This window comes from Hyperolius riggenbachi, chromosome 7 (genome assembly GCF_040937935.1).
Source record: "Hyperolius riggenbachi isolate aHypRig1 chromosome 7, aHypRig1.pri, whole genome shotgun sequence".
NCBI classification, from domain to species: domain Eukaryota; kingdom Metazoa; phylum Chordata; class Amphibia; order Anura; family Hyperoliidae; genus Hyperolius; species Hyperolius riggenbachi.
This window is the reverse complement of record NC_090652.1, coordinates 30,934,783-30,956,838: the sequence shown is the minus strand read 5'-3', so window position 1 is coordinate 30,956,838 and position 22,056 is coordinate 30,934,783. Positions and strand designations below refer to the sequence as shown.

The 22,056-nt window shown below is 46.0% G+C and overlaps 1 protein-coding gene across 2 annotated transcripts in view; it reads left to right on the top strand.

Annotated features, from left to right (window-relative positions):
- Positions 1-22,056, top strand: part of LOC137524232 (sulfotransferase 1C1-like) — a 110,629-nt gene that overhangs the window by 70,123 nt on the left and 18,450 nt on the right. For both annotated transcript variants that reach the window (XM_068243852.1, XM_068243850.1), the window contains 2 exons: positions 2,415-2,512; positions 10,929-11,055. In XM_068243852.1, the coding sequence (XP_068099953.1) occupies positions 2,415-2,512; positions 10,929-11,055 (225 nt within the window). The remainder of the gene's footprint in view (positions 1-2,414; positions 2,513-10,928; positions 11,056-22,056) is intronic.

Below are 22,056 nucleotides of genomic sequence, written 5' to 3'. Positions count from 1 at the left end.
TCGCAAACTGCCGCAAAAGGTTCGGTTCGCGCAAACTTTTGCAAACCACAATAGACTTCAATGGGAATGCGAACTTTGAAAACTAGAAACATTTTATGCTGGCCACAAAAGTGATGGAAAAGATGTTTCAAGGGGTCTAACACCTGGAGGGGGGCATGGATGAGTGGGATAGAAGCCAAAAGTCCCGGGGAAAAATCTGGATTTGACGCAAAGCAGCGTTTTAAGGGCAGAAATCACATTGAATGCTAAATTGCAAGACTAAAGTACTTTCAAACATCTTGCATGTGTATACATCAATCAGGGAGTGTAATTAGAGTTCTGCTTCACACTGACACACCAAACTCACTGTGTAACGCACTGCAAACAGCTGTTTGCATAGTGACGGCAATGCTGGACTGGTGCGCACCATGGCGAGAGTGTAGGCCGTGGCGGTGTTCAAGCCCATATGGTCGCCGGGCTGTGGTAGCTCAATGATAGAACAACAGTGACTGTCCAGCTGATCAAATTTGGTCTGTCCACAATGAAGCAACGACCTTATTATCTTCTTGTAGGTAGGTAGGCATAGGTAGGTGCCCCAGTATAGGTAGGTAGGTGCCCCAGCAGTTAGCTAGGCATAGGTAGGAGACCCAGTATAGGAAGATAGGCATAGGTAGGTGCCCCAGTAGTTAGGCATAGGTGGGTGTCCCAGTATAGGTAGGTAGGCATAGGTAGGAGACCCAGTATAGGAAGATAGGCATAGGTAGGTGCCTCAGTAGTTAGCAAGGCATAGGTAGGAGTCCCAGTATAGGTAGGTAGGCATAGTTAGGTGTCCCAATATAGGTAGATTGGCATAGGTAGGTGCCCCAGTAGTTAGCTAGGCATAGGTGGGTGTCCCAGTATAGGTAGGTAGGTGTCCCAGTAGTTAGGCATAGGTAGGAGACCCAGTATAAGAAGATAGGCATAGGTAGGTGCCCCAGTAGTTACCTAGGCATAGGTAGGAGTCCCAGTATAGATATGTAGGAGACCCAGTATAGGTAGGTAGGCAGGCATAGGTAGGTGTCCCAGTATAGGTAGATAGGCATAGGTAGGTGCCCCAGCAGTTAGATAGGCATAGGTAGGAGTCCCAGTATAGGTAGGTAGGCATAGGTAGGTGCCCCAGTAGTTATCTAGGCATAGGTAGGAGTCCCAGTATAGGTAGGTAGGCATAGGTAGGTGCCCCAGTAGTTATCTAGGCATAGGTAGGAGTCCCAGTATAGGTAGGTAGGCATAGGTAGGTGCCCCAGTAGTTATCTAGGCATAGGTAGGAGTCCCAGTATAGGTAGGTAGGCATAGGTAGGTGCCCCAGTAGTTATCTAGGCATAGGTAGGAGTCCCAGTATAGGTAGGTAGGCATAGGTAGGAGACCCAGTATAGGTAGGTAGGCATAGGTAGGTGCCCTAGTATAGGTAGGTAGGTATAGATAGGTGTTCCCGCATAGGTAAGTAGGTGCCCTAGTAGTTAGGTAGGCATAGGTAGGTGTCCCAGTATAGATAGTTAGGCAGGGCCTGGCTGGCACAGTAATAACAATTACCAAGGTCCAGCTGCAACAGACAGGGCTGTATAATGCAGTGTCAGTGGGGAACACAAAAAAAAAAAAATTAGAACATTAGCTCTCAAAAGAGCTGTTGAGGGGGGCTATTTTAGCAATAACAATCAGCCAGGAGCAAGCCAACAAGCGTACAAGAGCCTAACTAATCTTTCCCTATGAGAGTTTGCCAGCAGCTGTCCCTTCACTCAGTAATGCAGGCACACGAGTGAGTGTAAAGCCCGGGGCTACCTGTCTTTTATAAGGGGGCAGTGGCTCCAGGAGAGAGTGTAGCCTAATTGGCTACAATGTGCCTGCTGACTGTGATGTAGAGGGTCAAAGTTGACCCTAATGGCGCACTATGGGGGCGAATCGAACTTCCGCAAAAGTTTGCGCGAACCACCAAAAGTTTGCCTGGAACCGTTCGGGCCATCTCTACCCACCTGATGCAGTCAGCCTGGTGGATAGATCTGGCCGAGAGCATTGTTCTCCCTAATCGCCCCAGCATGATGTCTGCACCCCCCACTTAGCAACAGAACACTTTGCTAACCTGCAGGTTAGCGGCACGTCTGTACAGTGTCTGCTCTCCCTTTCCTCACCAGGCACCATGCCTTGTACGTGTGTACTAGGTTTGAGACTTTACCTTGCCCTGAAATTCCCAAATATGCTGATAAGGATTGCACATAACTAATAACAGATATAAAGGCACATATGGTTACTAGAGAGAATACAGAAGTAGCTTTCCTTTAGTGATACGCTGCAGGGATAGATTCAAGTGCTGGTGTAATGTTTCTGCCTTGATGATATCTATGATCCTTTACAACTTTCTTTCCACTTCAGATAAAACTTTCTCCTTGCACTGCATACTTTAGGAGTGGATGCTGCCAACGCCATGCCTTCTCCTCGTGTGCTAAAAACTCACATGCCAATCAAGCTTGTGCCACCATCTTTCTGGGAGAAGAACTGCAAGGTAAGGGAAGAAGTCATGGCAAGTGGCGTGATAACAGGGCTTGCCAACTACACAGGGCACACACACACACACACACACACACACACACACACACACACACACACACACACACACACACTTGAGGGGCGTGTCAGCACACACAGATTTACTTCATGCAAGCTCTGAGTCAGGCAGAAGGAGTGGAGAAGAGGGGGAGACTGAAGAAGATCTGAGTGTACAGCTGATGCTGCTCCCTAAAGTCTGCTGCTCTGAATCACGTGATTCAGCCTGCTTCATGGTAGTGTCGGCCCTGACACTTTTTCTGTGCCATGATACCTAGGGGAGTTGCTACATGTGGCACTCCTCTACCAAGCACTCTATGGTGTAAAACACTACAGAGACACTGCATGGAAATCACAATAGCCACTCATTAACCCCCCCTTCCCCCCCTGGCGGTTTTTTTTAAATCATGTAGCGAGCCCTGGGCTTGCTACATGATAGCCGCTGTGCAGCGGCATCCCCGCGCCCTTTTCGATCGCCTCCGGCGATCTCCGATCAGGGAATCCCGTTCAAAGAGTGGGATTTCCTGGAGGGCTTCCCCCTTCGCCATGGCGACGAGCGGCATGACGTCATCGACGTCGTGGCTTCATTGGGAGTCCCGATCTACCCCTCAGCGCTGCCTGGCACTGATTGGCCAGGCAGCGCATGGGGTTTCGGGGGGGTTGGGGGGCCCGAGTGGCGGTGGCTAATCAGCGGGTAGCATCGGCGATCAGAATGCACACGCAGCTAGCAAAGTGCTAGCTGCACGTTGCAAAAAAAATCATGCAAATCGGCCCAGCAGGTCCTGAGAAATCCTCCTGCGTGGCATAGCCCCCCCCCCCCCCCCTTTCTCCAGGTCACCAACAACGAATGGGTAGGTCGTTTTTCAGAATAAGTCCAGAGGGTACATCAGTTACCAGACCAGATATATCTAACTAGCCCAAACTCACTGCATCTGCATAGTAAATCCTTTTTCATAATCTGGGATGTGTGACCACTTTATAAAAACATTGTACTGTTTATGTATAGCCTGGGTCTTTACAGGTCAGAATATTGTTCTGGAAAGCCAGAAGAGGTTCAACAATCAGTAAAAAAAATAATGGCCCATATCTTGCAAGATGTATGTCGCCCAATCGTGATTGGGTGTCCGATCCCTCGGGGGACATCACTGGGCCGAGACTGTACAGACGCATCATTAGCCTGTAGGATAACGACGTGTTCTGTTGCAATGCGGGGGTGGAGCATTGACGGAGCGGTTCAGGTGTGATGTCAGTCTAACACATCAGAGAGCACAATGTGGGTGTAACCCTTATCAATGACCCACTGGGGCCAATTAACACACACAACAATCAAGAAAAGAATGCCCACGTGGGTAAATAAGCTGCATGGCGAATCGTCACATGCCAATAATGAGTAAAACCAAAATGTTTTAAGTTTCTGTCCACTGACATAAAAACAAATTAAAAACTATTTAAATCTCCCTCGGTACTGATCATTATCAGAACTCTCTACAAACAATGCCTGATAATTATAGCATCACAATCAGTCAGGGGTATACAAAAAATGAGGGACAGCAGCAGTGATAATTACTATACATAGAGAGATAGAGATAGATATAGATTTATATAATATAAATCTGTAAAAAAAAAAAAAAACCACATAAAAACCAATACTGTGTTGTGTCAACAAAGTGGTACAAAATACAGTGTAAAATTATGTCCAACAACAATGATCAAAAAGTGTCCTGTGCAAAATGGGTTTAAGTGTAACTGTCAGCTGTTGGGAATAAAATAAAAAATCGATTCTTTATTCTTATCTGGTAAACAAGTAATAAGGATGCTAAGCAGGCAATCTTGTTGATAAATGATCATTCCCCAGTTTACCTGACTGTTATTTGGTACACAAAAAGGAAGTTGCAGGGCATGTTGGGTTGACCTTTTTTTTTCTTGCTCCTGTACTTCCCCTCAGACTTGAATAATGCAGCCTGATTGGCTGAAACCTCTTTCACTCCTGTTTTCTCCTCCCACACCCAGAGGCGTGGCTAGGGTTTTCAGCACGGGGGTGGGGGGAGACAAAGAGTTTTCCGCCCCCTCTAGACAAATTGGTGTGGCCACGCATCAAAATGTGGTCATGGGTGGAGTCAAATGTTTAGACGTATCACTCCCCCCCCCCCCCCCCCCCCCAATTCAGATAGTCAGATGTGCCCCCCTTTAGACAGCCAAATATGCCCACCTTTACATAGACAGGTGTGCCCACCTTTAGATAACCAGATGTGCGCCTCTTTTTCTGCTGCTGTTAATGCTTTTTCACTTCTCTGCAGTGGGATGGAGAGAAGCAGGGGCACTTTAAGCAGCCAGCGAGCCACCTGTAACTCATGTGGGGGAGCAGCGGCTATGCTGAGCTCCCTCACAGTTCTGTGCACAGGGACATTTGTGTCTCCCTCCCCCGACCACCCATAGCTACACCTCTGCCCACACCTCTGTTCCTCTCTGGCCAATATTTCTCATGCTGAGACAATGCACTTTCTGTAGTGAAGGGAGGGCAAATCAGGCAGAGGAGACTAAGGGAGGAAACGACATCAGGATTGAAATATAAATAAATGGCCACAGTTAAAATAGGAAATGCTAAGAAGGATTTTTTTGTAGAAAAATCACTAAAATCAAAATGTGGACAGTGCAATGCATATGTTCTATAAGTAGAGCACGTATTTATCTACTTGTATATGTGTTTTTTCTGAGATGGTATGGCTGACAGCTCTTTAAAAAGTCATGAGACAAATGGCAATGAGTGATAAAGTTACAGTGTAATAAAGATAAGGTGCTACTGTCAAAGTGCAGGGGTGAAGAGGAGCTGGCTTACCCAAATATGGCACTGCCAGAGAGGCTGAGAGACAGCCTGACTACTTCTGAAGGAGGCTAATGGGCTAAAACACTGATTCACCCTATAAAGGCCCTGCCCTAGTCACATGGTGTAATTGTTGTACGTGGCCCCGCACTAGGTATACAGCAACCATGGTATCTGATGTCATCCTAAAATGCGATGTGCACGGAGCATTGCATCACCCGCTAATGCGCAGGAGCACGATGCAATCACGGCAGCGCATAGGACCTATAAGTCTATGCGCTCAGATGGGTACACAGTGTGTATGACTTAAAAAGGGGGCAGGTAAATAGGAAAAAACACTAAAGTAAGTGACTAAGAAGTGAGAGACTAAAAAGGGAAGTGTAAGGAAAGATCGTTAGAAATATTTTTTTTTCTTTTTTTGTCACTAGACAAGTTCTTAAAGAGACTCTGTAACAAAATTTTCTACCTTATTTATTCTATCCTTTAAGTTCCTATGCCTGTTCTAATGTGGTCTGTGTTACTGCAGCCTTTCCTAGTTGCACAGTGGCTGTATTATCTTTGTTATATAATCAAATCCTCTTTCCTCTGACGGCTTTGTCGGGCTCAGGCAGGAATGTGCTCCTCTGCTTGTGATAGGATAGAAGCTATACACTCTCTCTCTAGGCCCCCTGCCGGCTCTGTGTGTGTCACAGACTTAGCTTTCCTCAGCCTATCACATGCCATGTCTTTTGTTTGTAAACACTGCCTAAAACTGGCAATTACAATCAGGGAGTGAAAGAAACAGCTCAGAGGGGCCCAGGAGAACATAATGGATAGAATGGTATGCTTTTTATTGTAAGAATTTTAGAGTACAGATTTTCTTTAATAAACTTACAACCTATTTTTTCACTGATTACTGGCATGTGACTATTCATTATGCAGCTTATTTGCCCATATGGGCATTCTTTTCTTGATTGTTTCAGGTGTGATGTCACATGGTGGGCAGGGTGAGTGAGGAGAACAAAGCTATCTGGCAGTCACTCGGCTGAATTGTTCTATCTGGTGCATCGCTGGCTGGCTGCTGTACACACACCGGATTATCAGCAAAGGCAGTCGTTATCAGCTGCCTCAGCCGACTTTAATATAGCATTTGTATGGTCTTTAAATATAAAAAAAAAATGTTCAGCTTAAGTACTTGCTGCACCAGGTGCAGTATAATCACGACCTGGGAAACTTCATTTGAAGTCCCAGGGCCGCAAAAATTAGTCAATTGGAGCGTGCGGCTGCCACCTGCTTCCCGTGCGCGCTACCATTACCGCCGATTAGCGGGGACATTAATGAATGGGACTGCAACTCCCTAAGGCATTTTATTCTTTGTTTTTTTTTTTGTTATGTTTTTCTAAGACTGTAATTATGAATGTGGCCACTAGACACCACCAAACGAAAGTAAAACTGTTTTGTTTTTGTTTTTTTAACTTGCTTACATTGAATGATCAGTGCTGTCAGCAGTGGCAGGCAGTGAGTCAGCAGTGGCAGGCAGGGAAAGGTTTCTGGGGCTCCCCGAGTGTCCCCCCCCCCCCGCCCCCCTTCCCCACATATATGCAGAGCGGTGTGCAGGGCTGAGGGTTCACTCACCAGTCAGCATTGATGAGAAGTTCAGAAAGTCTTCTCTTTATAATACATAGGCCAGCATCTCCTCTTTGCCGCCCTCTAGAGATGCCTTTCAGTACTGCACTGCTGAGGGAAGAGTGTGAGGAGGAGATTTTCTGAACTCTACGACGCTGACAGGTGAGTTGTACCCCGGTCCTTCAGCTGCACTGCACACACCGCACTGCATATAGGGAAGGGGGAGCAATTTAAACTTGGGGAAGGGGGTTACATCTAGCTTTCAGTATTGGGAGGGAGGGGAGGCTACCTAATCATGGACGGCTATATACTGGGGGGTATCCAATCATGGGGATTGGGGAGCACATTTAGCTATTTATACTGGGGAGGGGGGCACATCTAGCTACCTATACTGGAGGGGTGAGGGTACCTAATTTTGGAGGGCATATCTGGCATCTATACTGGAAGGGGGGCTATGGGAGTCTTCTGGCTATACTAGAGGGGAGACCACCTAAGACTGGGGAGCACAGCTGGCCATTAAGTGTGGGGAAGGGGGGTGCTCATCAGTGATGGGGAGTTCCAAAAGTTAAGAGAGGGTCAGTGGGGCCCCCAAGTTACTTTTTGCCCAGGGGCCCTATTGGAACTAGAACCGGCCCTGGCTTTGGGAACGTTTGTTCCCATTCATCATCTTAGCTGCAACTGCGGGCTCATGTGCACGTGGGCATGTGTCCGAGCACGGTGTGCATAGAGGGGGCAGAGCCGTATATCTCCACTCCTGGAACGGGAACAGTACTCCTGGGGGGGCCGAGATATACTGTCATATAATCATGGCTAGTGGTTAAGTAAAACCTTTACAAGTAACAAGAAAGCTTAAAGCAAACAGTGACTAATGGAGAGATACATAATGTAAAGTCACCATCAATGAAAAACAAGTCTGTGTTTTCAAAAGTTCCAGATTTTACAAGGAAAAGTGGAAATGAATGTAAAGTAAACTTTTTTTTTTTAATGTTTGTCAGTGAAATCATCCATAATAATATTACAGGACCTGGAGTATTAAACTCATCTGGAATCTATCAGATCCATTGACAAAGTCACACGACAGGGTCTGAAAACTCAAAGGTGGACAGTGGGAGATCATTAACATCAATTTATAGACCTGATTTATTCCACAGTTCTGTAACAATCGGTGTAACACAGAGATGGTCTGATTACCGGTGAACTGCAGTATCACCGAGAATACAGAATATACCCGATTATTGGTGATCTGCAGTATCACCGATAATCAGATATATCTACTAACCTCTGGACACCTGAGATAACAAGTGAGTGTTAGATGCAACAGTATACTTTGAGTACTGCACAGAAGTATGTTCCTTCCGATGGCCTAGATTCTCCCGGGAGAGGAGCTAGGCTGAGAGTAGGAAGGACAGAGCGTGAGTGACACCAGTGAGAGGGTGTCACTAACAGGTCTGGGAACTGCCTCTAACAGTAAGGCCAGTTCTCGAGGTCGGGCAAGCCAGGTCGTTAACACACAGACAGATAAGATACAAATTCAGGAGACAGATACGGAATCCAATAAACAGGCAAGGTTTGGCAACGGAGTATCAGAATAGCAAGGTGCAGAATCAGGAGGCAAATACAGAGTCCAGGAACGAGCAGAGTTTGGCAACAGGATATCAGAAATAGCAAGGTACAGAATCAGCGTTCAGAGGAATAGTCAGGCAGGCAGAAGGTCATAACAAATAATACAGTTTAATATTCCTAATGCTAAGGTGTGAGTTCCTTGATCATCAACACCTTTGGAAACTATGCTAGAACACAGATACAGACAAGGTCTGAGTGCTACCACGTAGTGATCGCAACGCCAGACGCCAGAGAAATGACCAGCACCCAGTATATATACTATAGCGCTCACCAGCGCCACCCCTAAGTGCTAGACCAATGGAAGGTGGTGAAAATGTCAGCTGACCCGCTTGGTCAGCTGACTCTTCTCTGGCTGTCATATAAGCTCTGCCTCTCAGTGCGCACGCGCGTCCTGAACCTGTGTGGACTAGCAGTCCCAGCCACACCAGACATGTCTTGCAATGTATCCGCTGATTCGGGCGCGGGGGCCGCCGACCCGCTCTCCAAGCAAGCGGCGGCTTCCCCGCGTCCAACCACAATGTCAGTAGTATTGCTATGCGCGCAATCTGCTGCATCCAACGCGGACTCCACCGCTCTGCCCATGCGACATGCGGCGGTTTCTTCGTGTTGTGCCGCCATGTTAGACGCAAAAACAGCCGCCTCACTCTGAGCACTTGTGGCGGCTTTTCCGCGTTTCCTCACAAGTGCATTCAGAAAGCATAAAACCATTCACATAAGCACCGCCCCCGAGGAGCCTAAACTTTACTGTTTCTGTAACAGTTAGCGATATGTACTCTAGAGTTAGTATGGTGAAAAGGTGATTGAGCTGCTAGTGTTTTGAGTAGAGAACCAAGGTTTATGTTAATATTGTAGAACTTGACCTCAAGACATCAGCACCACTCAGTTAGCTACTATGTTAATATATTATGTTAATTAATATTGCGCAAAAAAGTGGGATCAGCGCATCACCAGGTCGCCTCTGAATGGCCTCTGCTCAGAGATGCGCTGAGCCCCCCCAGAAACTACAAACGCACCTTGAACCCAAACAGAGGCTCTGCATATACACCAAAAGCAAAACTGTTAAGTGGAAGCAGCTGACCAGAAATAAATTAAAACATAGCAAAGAAATGAACAGCGCTACTTAAAAACAGATGAGTGCTTACCTGCAAAAGAGTGCAAGCCCCACTTATGGGATAAAATACACACTGAGCATACACATGACCTGTCTACCACTTGGAGGATGTTAGTTTCCTATAACAGCTTGCATTATTATTATTATTTATTATTATTTAGTATTTATATAGCGCCGACATATTACGCAGCGCTGTACAGTATATATATATATATATATATATATATATATATATATCTTGTCACTAAATGTCCCTCAAAGGAGCTCACAATCTAATCCCTACCATTGCCATATGTCTATATTATGTAAGTACTGTAGTCTAGGGCCAATTTTAGGGGGAGCCAATTAACTTATCCATATGTTTTTTTTTTTGGAATGTGGGAGGAAACCGGAGTGCCCAGAGGAAACCCACGCAGGCACGGAGAGAACATACAAACTCTTTGCAGATAGTGCCCTGGCTGGCATTCGAACCAGGGACCCAGCGCTGCAAGGCGAGAGAGCTAACCACTACGCCACCGTGCATGCAACTTGTTAAGTACTTGTCCCTCCCACTGTCGAAGAAGTATTTCCTCCATGGGAGGGGACCTAACACTAACTAAATCCTACCTATGCATATGCATAGCCTGGGCGCGCTACCAAGTAAAATTGAAAATTGCGCAAAAAAGTGGGATCAGCGCATCACCAGGTCTGGTCAGCTGCTCCCACTTAACAGTTTTGCTTTTGGTGTATATGCAGAGCCTCTGTTTGGGTTCAAGGTGCGTTTGTAGTTTCTGGGGGGGCTCAGCGCATCTCTGAGCCGAGGCCATTCAGAGGCGACCTGGTGATGCGCTGATCCCACTTTTTTGCGCAATTTTCAATTTTACTTGGTAGCGCGCCCAGGCTATGCATATGCATAGGTAGGATTTAGTTAGTGTTAGGTCCCCTCCCATGGAGGAAAGACTTCTTCGACAGTGGGAGGGACAAGTACTTAACAAGTTGCATGCAAGCTGTTATAGGAAACTAACATCCTCCAAGTGGTAGACAGGTCATGTGTATGCTCAGTGTGTATTTTATCCCATAAGTGGGGCTTGCACTCTTTTGCAGGTAAGCACTCATCTGTTTTTAAGTAGCGCTGTTCATTTCTTTGCTATGTTAATTAATATATTTGTGGCTTCAAAGAGTGAGGTGAAAACTGACCTTATCTTTGTTTGGTTTCCCGCTCTGCTCTCCCCACAGGTGATCTATGTTGCCAGGAACGCTAAGGACATCATGGTCTCATACTTCTATTTCCAGAAGCTCAACCTACGCCTTCCTGACCCCGGGACCTGGAATGAATACTTCTCAACTTTTCTGGCTGGAGATGGTAAGTCAGAGGTGAAACCTAACTAAAAAAACAAAAAAATATATATATAAATAGTGCAAATATATATCCTATATAATAAGTGTCCCTATGTCAATGCTTTGCGCTACTGCGCATATCAAGCACTGACAGCCGTTGGGACAGGGCGCAGGGCAGGCGGGCCGAGTGGGCGGATGTGTGAGCACGCAGCAGACGGGTGCGCGGGCGGCATGTGTGTATAGCTCTATCTCTCTATCTCTATCTCTTTTATGGGCTTTTCAGACTTAGGAGGTGGCAGTATTTTTACCTCACCCCACCGCAGGGCAATGAAAGTCATGGAGACTTTCATACCGATGTGGTATGGTACGATGCGACGGAAGTCACTTCTTTGCTGCATCGCTGAAGCAAGGGCATATCTACATTACCACGCAGTTCTGCGGACAAGGTGTCCTCCTGCCTATCAGCCATCTCCTCCTGGATGTCCGCTGGGTTCCTGAAACCAAATCTAGACAAAACGGAATTTATGATCTTCCCACCCCGGTCATCCCTGGACCTCCCAGATGTGCATGTCACTGTTAACCACACTACCATTCGTTCTACCTCTCAAGCCCGCTGTCTGGGTGTCACCCTGGACTCCGAACTCTCCTTCACTCCCCACATCCAAAACCTCACAAAGTCCTGCCACCTTCGTAACATCTGAAAGATTTGCCCTTTCCTGACCTCTGCCACCACCAAACTCCTCATCCATGCCCTCACAATTTCCCGCCTCGACTACTGTAATGCCCTTCCTTCTGTCTGGTCTCCCTATGACCCGAATAGCCCCACTGCAGTCCATCATGAATGCGGCAGCAAGAATTATCCACTCCTCCCATTGCTCCACCAGGGCGGCTCTCCTCTGTGAATCTCTCCACTGGCTTCCTATCCAGTCCAGAATCAGATTCAAGATATCGTGTCTGACCTACAAATCTGTCCACAAAACCTGTCCAACCTACATTTCCGATCTTACTCAGAGGTAAACACCTAGCCAATCACTCCGTTCCTCCAATGAACTTCGCCTGACCTCCCCCCCCCCCCCCCGCATCACACAGTCCCATGCACGCCTCCAGGACTTCTCAAGAGCTGTTCCAACACTTTGGAACTCTTTACCTCCACCCATTAGGGCAGCCCCCTCCTTCAACATCTTCAAGAAGGCCCTCAAAACTCACACCTTTTCACTCTGGCCTACCACCCCTAAACCTACAACGGAGCTCTGGATCCTACCTTTCGTGTCTTGACCTCTCCTTCTAGATTGTAAGCCTTTGGGCAGGGTCCTTCTCCTTTTTGTGTCCTACCTGATCATGCACCTCAATTACTGTGAACCCTATGCACTTGAGTTTACCTAACTTGCCTAATCTCCATGCTCCATCCAGTGACTGACTAAGCATTACCTTATGCTCATACTGTGCTGTGTGATCTGGTTTTCTTGTATTTCTGTATTGTCATATTGCTGTATGTCACCCCTAAATATTGTCTGTAACCTAAATTAATGGTCAGCGCTGCCTAATATGTTGGCGCTTTATAAATACAATAAATAATATGTGCGGCGGACCAGAAGTCTATGGCGACGTGTGTGTGAAAACCTGCAGCTGAGACACTTTGTTGTCTCAGCCTTGGGTGCTGGAGGACCTTGTCCCGGCTCTGCAACAACCTCCTGTGATGGACCATCTGGTCGGGCTGAAGACTGTAGCTCTCTCGCCCCTATGCTAGCGCATCCCATTTATTAGAGGATACCTTAGCGCAAAATAGAGAGATTCTGTAAGAAAATTTTTCGCCTCATTTCTTCTATCCTTTAAGTTCCTAAACCTGTTCTAATGTGGTCTGGATTACTGCAGCCTTTTATAGTTGTGCACGGTCTCTATAATATAGCTAATCTTCTTTTCTTTGTCAAGCTTTGTCGACCTAGGGAGGAATGTGCTGCCTCTGCTGTGATAGGGAGAAGTTATGCATGCCCCCTCCACGCACCCTCTGCTCTCCTGTGTGCTGTGTGTGAGTCACAGGTAAGGTCTCTGTTCACAGCCAGCCTGTCTGCAGGCTCAAGAGTTATGACCTTGTGAACAGCTGTGAGTGCAGAGAGATCAGTGCAGAGCCCAGACAACCAGCTAAGGCAACAAGTGGAGTAAAATTCCAGCAGTCAAGTCATGTTTGAGAGGAGCCTCTGCAAACAGGCATCTGCTCTGATGATGTATTTCCTGTTTGGTGGCCATCTTATTTGTTTACAAAAACAATAAATAAAACAGTGATTTGTATCACCAAGAAAGCAGCAGGGAGTGGCAAAAATGTCAGAGGGCGCTAGGAGATGACAACAAACAGGCTGGTACGTTTATGTAAGATTTTCACAGTACAGATTCTCTTTAAAAACCGGGGGAGCAGGCATGTTTAGTGGGCTCTCCTCTTGCCCACATAATTAAGGTAAGAAAAGTAATAGTGAAATAAAGTTAATCATGAACAACTTACTTTGAGTGATTTATTTTGCATGTAAATGTGCTGGAAGGTTATTTTTATCAATTAGGTGATAAATAGGACATTTTATAAGAAGTTTTGTGAATAGAGCCCATTATCCTGAACAGCTAAGCCCTTCTTAGGGCTGATACATAGTTTTTCTTGCTATTGTATTGCTCTTCTGTGGTCAGTGCACAAGTTAGCTGTTGGAGACATGTCTGCTGGTCCTAGTAGTGCACCAACCATAACCCCCCCTCCCCCTTCACACCACTACTGGCATCTAGTATCCACTGGCCCCTGTGTAAAACCTTGGTGCTGTAGGAGACGGGTCTGCTGGTCCTAATAGTGCACCAACCATAACACCCCCCCCCCCCCCTTCACACCACTACTGGCATTTAGTATCCGCAGATCCCTGTGTAAAGCCTCAGTGCTGTAGGAGACTGGTCTGCTGGTCCTAGTAGTGCACCGACCATAAACCTCCTCCCTTCACACCACTACTGGCATCTAGTATCCACTGGTCCCTGTGTAAAACCTCAGTGCTGTAGGAGACCGGTCTGCTGGTCCTAGGAGTGCACCGACCATAACCCAATAATCCTTCACACCACTACTGGCATCTAGTATCCATTGCTGCCTCCTGTATAAGGCCTCAGTGCAGAATCAGTGGGTTTTCTTTGGTCACTTACTGTTAATGTACTACCTCAGCCTGACCATAGAGGCTGGAAGACCGCAGTCGCCTGCATTCCCACGATTGTGCGCACAAGCACGGCGGCCACTACTCCCTACTACACAAAGATTGCCACCGAGAGGACTAACATTTATGTCCTGGAGGTGTCAACTGGTAAAAACAAAGATGTGCTCAACTGACGTAATCACTAAAAGTCTTTGCGGTTGCTTGTGGACAGCGGTGCGTTAAATGCTGTGTTTCGTCTGTGAGTGTGAAGCGGACGTAACCTTTACACTACCTGATCGATATGTACACGCCGGACGTTTTAAAGTGGTTTGAAAGTCAGCATTTCTACTTTTCTCTAAAATATTCCTTACAGCTTTAAAGCTACTATCCCAGAAAAAAATTGTAGCAGAACATCACTGAAAATAACACTTTGTCCAGCTATTCAGCTTCAAATCCGCATCCAGACTGGAGATAACAGTATCTTTGTTTACATTCCAATGTTGATACATTTGAGTGTAACAAGTAAACACTCTGAGAAGCTGTCTCTGCTTCAGGCACACACACACAGTTCAGAACAACTCATTAGAAGATTTTAATATATACCGGTTAAAAAAAAAAAATCAGTTGGAATAAAATGCAATGGCCGTTTTCAGGGCAAGATAAACTACACTTTGAAAACTTGTAATTTGTAGACAGGCAATATTACTTGTGCACAAAAGCAAATATGAGCAATAAAAAGTAGGAAAACACATTTTTATTAAATGTTGTTTCAGACCACTTTAAAGCATTTTATTCCACCAATTTATGACTCTGCATCAACTTCGTAATTTTTGATGGGACTTTTGCCATGGATCCCACTATGGTATGCCCCCGTCCAGGTGTTAGGCCCCTTGAAGCAACTTTTCCATCACTTTTGTGGCCAAAAAACAGTCTTTGTAGGTTTTAAAACTCTCCTGCCCATTGAAGTCTTCGAAGATTCGCAGATTGGCCAGATTCGCGAACTTTTGCAGAGATTTGGATTTGAAATTCAGAAACCCAGAATGTGATATTCTGCCCATCCTCTATTGCTGACTGGGATAGGTAGAGTAGGGACCTTTTTACAGAGATAACCTCATTGCTAGTGAGATGGTCCAGTATACAATGTTGTTGCATGCGATCTGTTTTGGAAGCCAATGTCCTCCATTTTTCCATCCCAAGTACAATTTTGCAACCTAGTTGTTTCTATTGCTCCTAAAGTTCCAGCTTGCTGCGAGTGTGTTTTTAAGTGCAGATGGTACATAATTAAATGTAAATTGACAGCTCCCCTCAACACCTGCCTTCCCCTTAAAAGCCTTGTACCAACAGTATGAGCATGTCTACCCATCTTTCTGCTTCCAGTAAAAAGGGATCTATCAGAGACTTCTCAAAGTAAACCTGAGAGGTCTAAAACAAAATCATGTATACTTGCCTGGGGCCTCCTACAGCTCCTTGCAGGTTCCCTTTCCGATGTCCAATGGTTGGCTCCGGTAAATTGGCCAGCCACACTCCACTAAGCATGTGTGACTCCTCCGCGCTCCCGTGGCTGGAAGCATTCTCCCGACTACAGGGGTGCGCATGCACAACTGACTGTGACTAGGCAAGTTTACCTGGAGGGCTGGAGCAGCCCCGGGGGAGGTAGTATGGAAGCTCACAGCCTGGAGGGGGCCGGAGGAGGCCCAGGTAAGTATAAATGCTTTTATTTTACTTGTCTCAGGTCTTAAGTTAGTGCAGCACTTTTAAATAAAATCAGAAAGGGTTAATGCAAAATCATATCTCCCAACTGTCCCTCTTTTGGAGGGACAGTCCCTCTTTGGGAGCCCAGTCCCTCTGTCCTCCTCTTTTGTCCCTCTTTCAGGACTTTGTCCCTCTTCTACTGTATGTAAATATATATATTTCTCTACTAATGTGTTTGACTCTAAACTTTATTCCCATCCTTTAAATTGATATATTACTAATTGTAAAATGTTAATATGAAGAAAAAAGAACCAAGATAGAAAGGACAAGCGTGGTTTGAATTATAAAACATATTTTCTTATGAAATCTTTATGGTATGTGTGGCTGGCGTGATCAGGGGTGTGGCAGGGGCGTGGCTTAAGTGTCCCTCTTTCTCATCTCAAAAAATTGTGAGGTATGAAAAACGGAAAATTGTGACTTGCCTATCGGTAATTTTCCTTTCCTGATGCTTACATGTCGTCACACTTGGATATATGTCCCGCCCATTCTACCCCTTAGGACCCTGTTATAAATGTTTGCTGTCAGCAACCCCCCCAGTCTATGTAAGCCTCGTGATCACTGAAGCCCATAAAAAGGAGGGATCGTGTGACAACATGTAAGCATGGGACTTAACTAGGATCAACAGAAGGGAGGGAGACTAAAATGCTGTGCAGAAAAACAAGTTTACTTAATTGTGCAGTATGTGAGAACAGTACAGTTTTCCCAAATAAAGCAGTGACTGTGACATCAGATCAACCCTATAATGTCTCATAAATGTGTGCATCGTAAACCAGTTGGCTGCCTGGCATATCTTCTCCACCGGCACCTTGTTGAATGCAGCCCATGAAGTCGAAATGCTTCAGTGCGCCAATATTTGTTCAGGCAGGTCTAGGTTGAGTCCTATATGCTAATTGTATGGCTTTCACCAACCAGGAGACAATCGTTCTTACAGATGCTGGTTCACCCTTTCCGTAACCACTTGGGATTATAATCTTTCAGTTTTCCTGAACTCTGCTGTAGCCCGCAAATAGATCTTTATTGCTTGTACAACATCCAATGGATGCGTTTGTTGCGTGTCGTCAAGTGTGAACGCAGGTAAAGTCCAATCTTGGTTTAAATGAAATGTCGTTGTTACCTTTTGGAATAAATTGTTGCAAAGGCCTTAACACTATATGGTCTGGAAAAATGGTTAAGTAAGGCTATGTTTCCATTTGTGCAGCAGCATGCGTCTTGCGAGACGCGATGCTGGCACAACTGCTGCCTCTCGCAGCCGAATCCCTCTAGCCGCGCTATGCACGGCTATGGGATTCGGACAGCTACGGACGAAATTATGCTGCAGGGCCTCAGATTTTTCCTCGGCCACGAATTCGGATGTCTCTCATAGACTTCTGTAGGCTGCTGTAATCCATCAGAATTCGTGGGCGGGGAATCGGCCGGGATTCGCAGCAGTGGAAACCCGGCCTAAGGCTCCTTACATCCTAATGCCTGTAGCTCTGACACTCTCCTTGCAGACCCTATAGCAACCAAAAAGACAGTCTTAAGTGTCTTACTCCATATATTACAGTCTTCAATAGGATGAAAAGGAGGGAAGGAGAAAGCCTCCAGTACAAGTGGTAAGTCCCACTTGGGGAAAACCGACTTTTTAGGTGGTCTTACTTTAAGAACTGCTTTCATGAATTGCTTGACAAGGGGATTTATAGCCCATGAAGTTCCCGTCAGTGCTGATAGAGCAGAAATATGCACCTTCAAAATGTGAAAACCTAGACCTAAATCCAGACCTCCTAGCAGGAAGTTCAGAATTTGATAAGGTCCGGGACTTAGAGGATCAAATCCTTTCTCTTGAGCATGTAGCGAGAATTTGTTCCACACTCTCCTGTAAGTGTTATTCGTGGTCAGTTTTCTAGACTTCAGCATAGTCTGTATCCCTGCCCTGGAGCAACCCACCCTTCTTAGCCATTACCCTTGAATTTCCACGCCATTAGGTTCAGCTTCACAGGGTTCTGATGGTACACTGTTCCCCGATACAGAAAGGTGTGGCTGCAGGGCAAAGGTAGGGGTGGATGACGACTCATCTCCCATAACAGGGGAAAGCAAGGGCGATTGGGCTAATATGGCATGATGGCAATCGGTGTTAGTTTCTCCCTGGACAATGTCAGCAAGAGGCGTTGGATCAAGGGTATTGGTGGAAATACATACGCCAGATTGGAGTCCCAGGGTGCTGAAATTGCATCCGCAGCTATCACCATGCTGCACCTATACCTGGTTATGAACCTGCTGCGCTTGGCATTTTCTGGTGTAGCCATCAGATCCAGAGCCGGCATCCCAAATTTGTTGCAGATCCAACGATAAACCTCCTGAGAGAGGCACCACTCGTTGTTGATACGATGTCTGCTCAAGTAGTCCACCGTAGTGTTATATTCACCTGGGATGTAAATTGATTTCAGATCCCAAATATTTTGTTCTGCAAATTGGAATATCTTGGCTGACTCTTGTAGCAGCTCAAGGCTCAGTGTACCCCCTGTCTTCTCAGGTAGGCTACTGCCGTGGAGTTGTCCATTCTCAACAACACAGTTTTCCCCACAATCTTGTGTTGAAAACTTAGTAAAGCCTGATAAGCCACTCGTAGCTCTAGAAAATTCGCCCGTGTCCGACTCTGTGTTTCCCAGCGGCCCTGAGTAGTTAGTTGCTCACAGTGGGTCCCCCAGCCTTTTGGCACTGGCGTCTGAAGTAACAGTGATCTGTTGGCAAGGCTGGATGAGATGATTCCTGGACAGGTTTTCTCTTAGTGTCAATCATGATAAGCTGTTAAGAGGCGTCAGGAGTATTTCTTGATTGATGATGTTCTTGTCCCATTGGGATAGAAAACCCAATTTAAAAAGGTCTTATATGCCAATGGGCCCATCGGATCATAGGAATAGAAGATGTTAGAGTCCCTATGTAACTCAAACATTGTCTTGCAGGTAGGCTCTGACTTCAATGACTGAATTAGCTGAGTCTTGGCTATCGATGTTTACATCTTCTTTAACCATTTACCGCCATCCTAACGTATTAAAACGTCATGCTTACCGCTATTAACAGCAACATGACGTTTTAATACGTCGCGCATTCCCGCCGCTGCTACCGCCGTGTGTCCGCCGCTACCGCCGCCATTACCGTCGGGATCCCGTGCTGGGCGATTGGGGAAGAGGACTGAACAGTCCTCTACCCAATCGCAGTGCCTGGAGTGAATGGACGTGACCGCGAACAGCGGCTACGTCCATTCACATAAACAGGAAATGTAACAGTTTAATAAAGTGTGTAAAAAAAAAAAAAAAAAAGTGAACACATCCTATGAGTGTTCACCAGCGCCATCTTGTGGCCAAAAAGTAGATTACACTTACAAAATACATACATTTTCAAGTATATACACATCATTAATAAAATTACACTTCCAACCCTCCCCCCCAAAAAAAACACTTGTAAAAAAAAAAAATCAGCTTAAAAAAAATAAATAAATAGTTACCTTAGGGACTCAGCTTTTTTTATTCTATATTTTATGGGGGAAAATTAATTTTAATTTATTACATAGGGGCTTGTAATTATGGCCAGAACAAACAGAAAAATAACCACTTATATTTCAAAATAATATACTGTCGCCATACATTGTGGTAGGGACATAATCTAAACGGTTTAATTATCGGGACCACTGGGCAAATAAAACGTGTTTGTTTTATCCACAGGAGAATGTTTAATTTTAAAACTATAAAGGCTGAACACTGAGAAATAATGATTTTTTTTCTTTTTTTTTCCTGTTTTTCTCATTAAAATGCATTTAGAATAAAAAAATTCTTAGCAAAATGTACTATCCACAGAAAGCCTAATTGGTGGCGAAAAAAACGAGGTATAGATCATTTTCTTGTGATAAGTAGTAATAAAGTTATTAGGGAATAAAAGGGAGGAGCGCTGACAACTGAAAATTGCTCTGGTCCGTTAGGATAAAAACCCTTGGGGGTGAACTGGTTAAAGGTAACGACAGGGAGTTGTTTTCCGTGTTGAGTAAAGCCCCCAGAAAGATCATCTCGAGTTGGTTCTAACTGGCTCTTTTTTGTATTGATCTTCCAACCGAAGTGAGCCAGAGTGTTTAGTAGCATATCTCTTTGTTGGCTGATTATGTTTATTTCCTGTGACAATAGTAATAGGTCATCGAGATTGTGTACAAGGTCTCCGAATTTTTCACTAAGAGCTACTAGTGCAAGAAAGACTTTGGAGAATGTCTGTGGTGCTGTTCATATCCCAAAATGAAGACTTGAATTGGTAGTGATTGTCCCCCACTGCAAATCTTAGATACTTTTGAAAAGCAGGAGCGATAGGGATATGTAAATAACCCTATAAATAAACCTGCGCCAGGAGATGCTACGCTATCATCAGCACGTAGCCTTCCCCACCAGGGGCCCGAGCACTCTTGACCACTGCTACACGGCACTGAAGGATGCATACAAAGCAGTCCCATGGGCAGCCCTGGGCTCCTCTGATCACTTTTTCATCCAACTTACCCCTACCTACAGGAGGCGCCTAGAATCAGCTAAACTACCGTTGTCTACCAAGGTGTGGTCAAACTGAAACTCCAAGCCTGCTTTGAATGCACTGACTGGAAGTCCCTGGAAGCGCCAAATCTGGACTAATGGGCAGATAACGTTGCCTCATACATCAGTTTCTGCGAGGACTCTTGTGTACCAATGAAATCCTTCAAGGTGTACCCGAACAATAAGCCGTGATTCACCAACAAGCTACGGCAGCTGCGGAGGCACAAGGAGGCTGCACACAAGTCCGGGAACGAGGAGGACTACAAAAGGGCAAGAAATTACCTTAATCGGGAGCTGAGAGCTGCCAAAAAAGGGCAAGAAATTACCTTAATCGGGAGCTGAGAGCTGCCAAAAAAGGGTACGCCGAGAGAATGAGACACAACCTATCCTCAAACGACTCACGTGCTGTATGGAAGGGGCTGAAGGCCGCCACTAGCTACAAGCCCCCACCCCAACATGCAACACCTAACCCGAAACTAGCAGATGAACTCAGCAGAATCTACTGCAGGTTCCAGGAAGCACTAGAGAGGAACCTGGCAACGGCCTCTCCTCCTCTGTGCCCTGCAAACAACATCCTGAGCCTGCCCTCTCCCTCGGTGGTGATTGAGGCTGAGGTCCTGCACCTTTTATCAACACTAAATGCCAGGAAAGCCTCCGGACCCAACAGAGTATCTCCAGCCTGCCTGAAAACCTGCTGCCGGCAACATGCTCCCATCCTCTTTGCCAAATTCACCAAGTCCCTAGAGGAAGGCAAGGTCCCCGCATGCTTCAAGAGGTCTACCATCATACCTGTCCCTAAGAAACAAGGGGTCTCCGAACTTAACAACTTTAGGCCCGTGGCCCTGACGTCCGTCATCATGAAAACCATGGAGCGTGCGGTCCTAGCCTACCTTAAGCTCTCCACTTTGCCCCACCTAGACCCCTACCAGTTTGCCTACAGGGCAAACAGGTCCACGGATGACGAGATCAATATATGCCTGGAGCTCATCAATGACCACCTTGTCAGGACAGACACATACGCTACAATACTACTCCTGGACTTCAGCTCGCCTTTAATACCATCTGCCCACGCATTCTACAACGGGAACTAGCTGCACTTGAAGTCCATCCAAGTCTACAACTTTGGATCACGGACTTTCTCACCAACAGGTCCCAAGTCGTCAGACTGGGCGACATTCACTCTCGACCTGCGACCACGAACACAGGTGCTCCTCAAGGCTGCATCCTGTCACCACTGCTGTTCTCCCTCTACACGAACAACTGTAGATCTGAGGCAGACTCTGTTAAAGTCATCAAGTTCGCAGATGACACCACCATCATTGGCCTGGTCACCAAGGATAATGTCCAGGAGTACCGTCAGCAAGTGGAGAGAATTTGCAACTGGAGCAAGGAGAACAAGCTGGTGCTTAACACTGGAAAAACGTTGAACTAATCATTGACTTCAAGAAGTCGGCTCCTACCCCACCTCCAATTTATATTGATGGCTCTGAGGTAGCCAGTGTGCCCTGTGCCCGGCTCCTGGGTACTACCATCTCCAGTGATCTCAGCTGGAAGCCCAACATCACCGCCACCCATGGAAAGCCC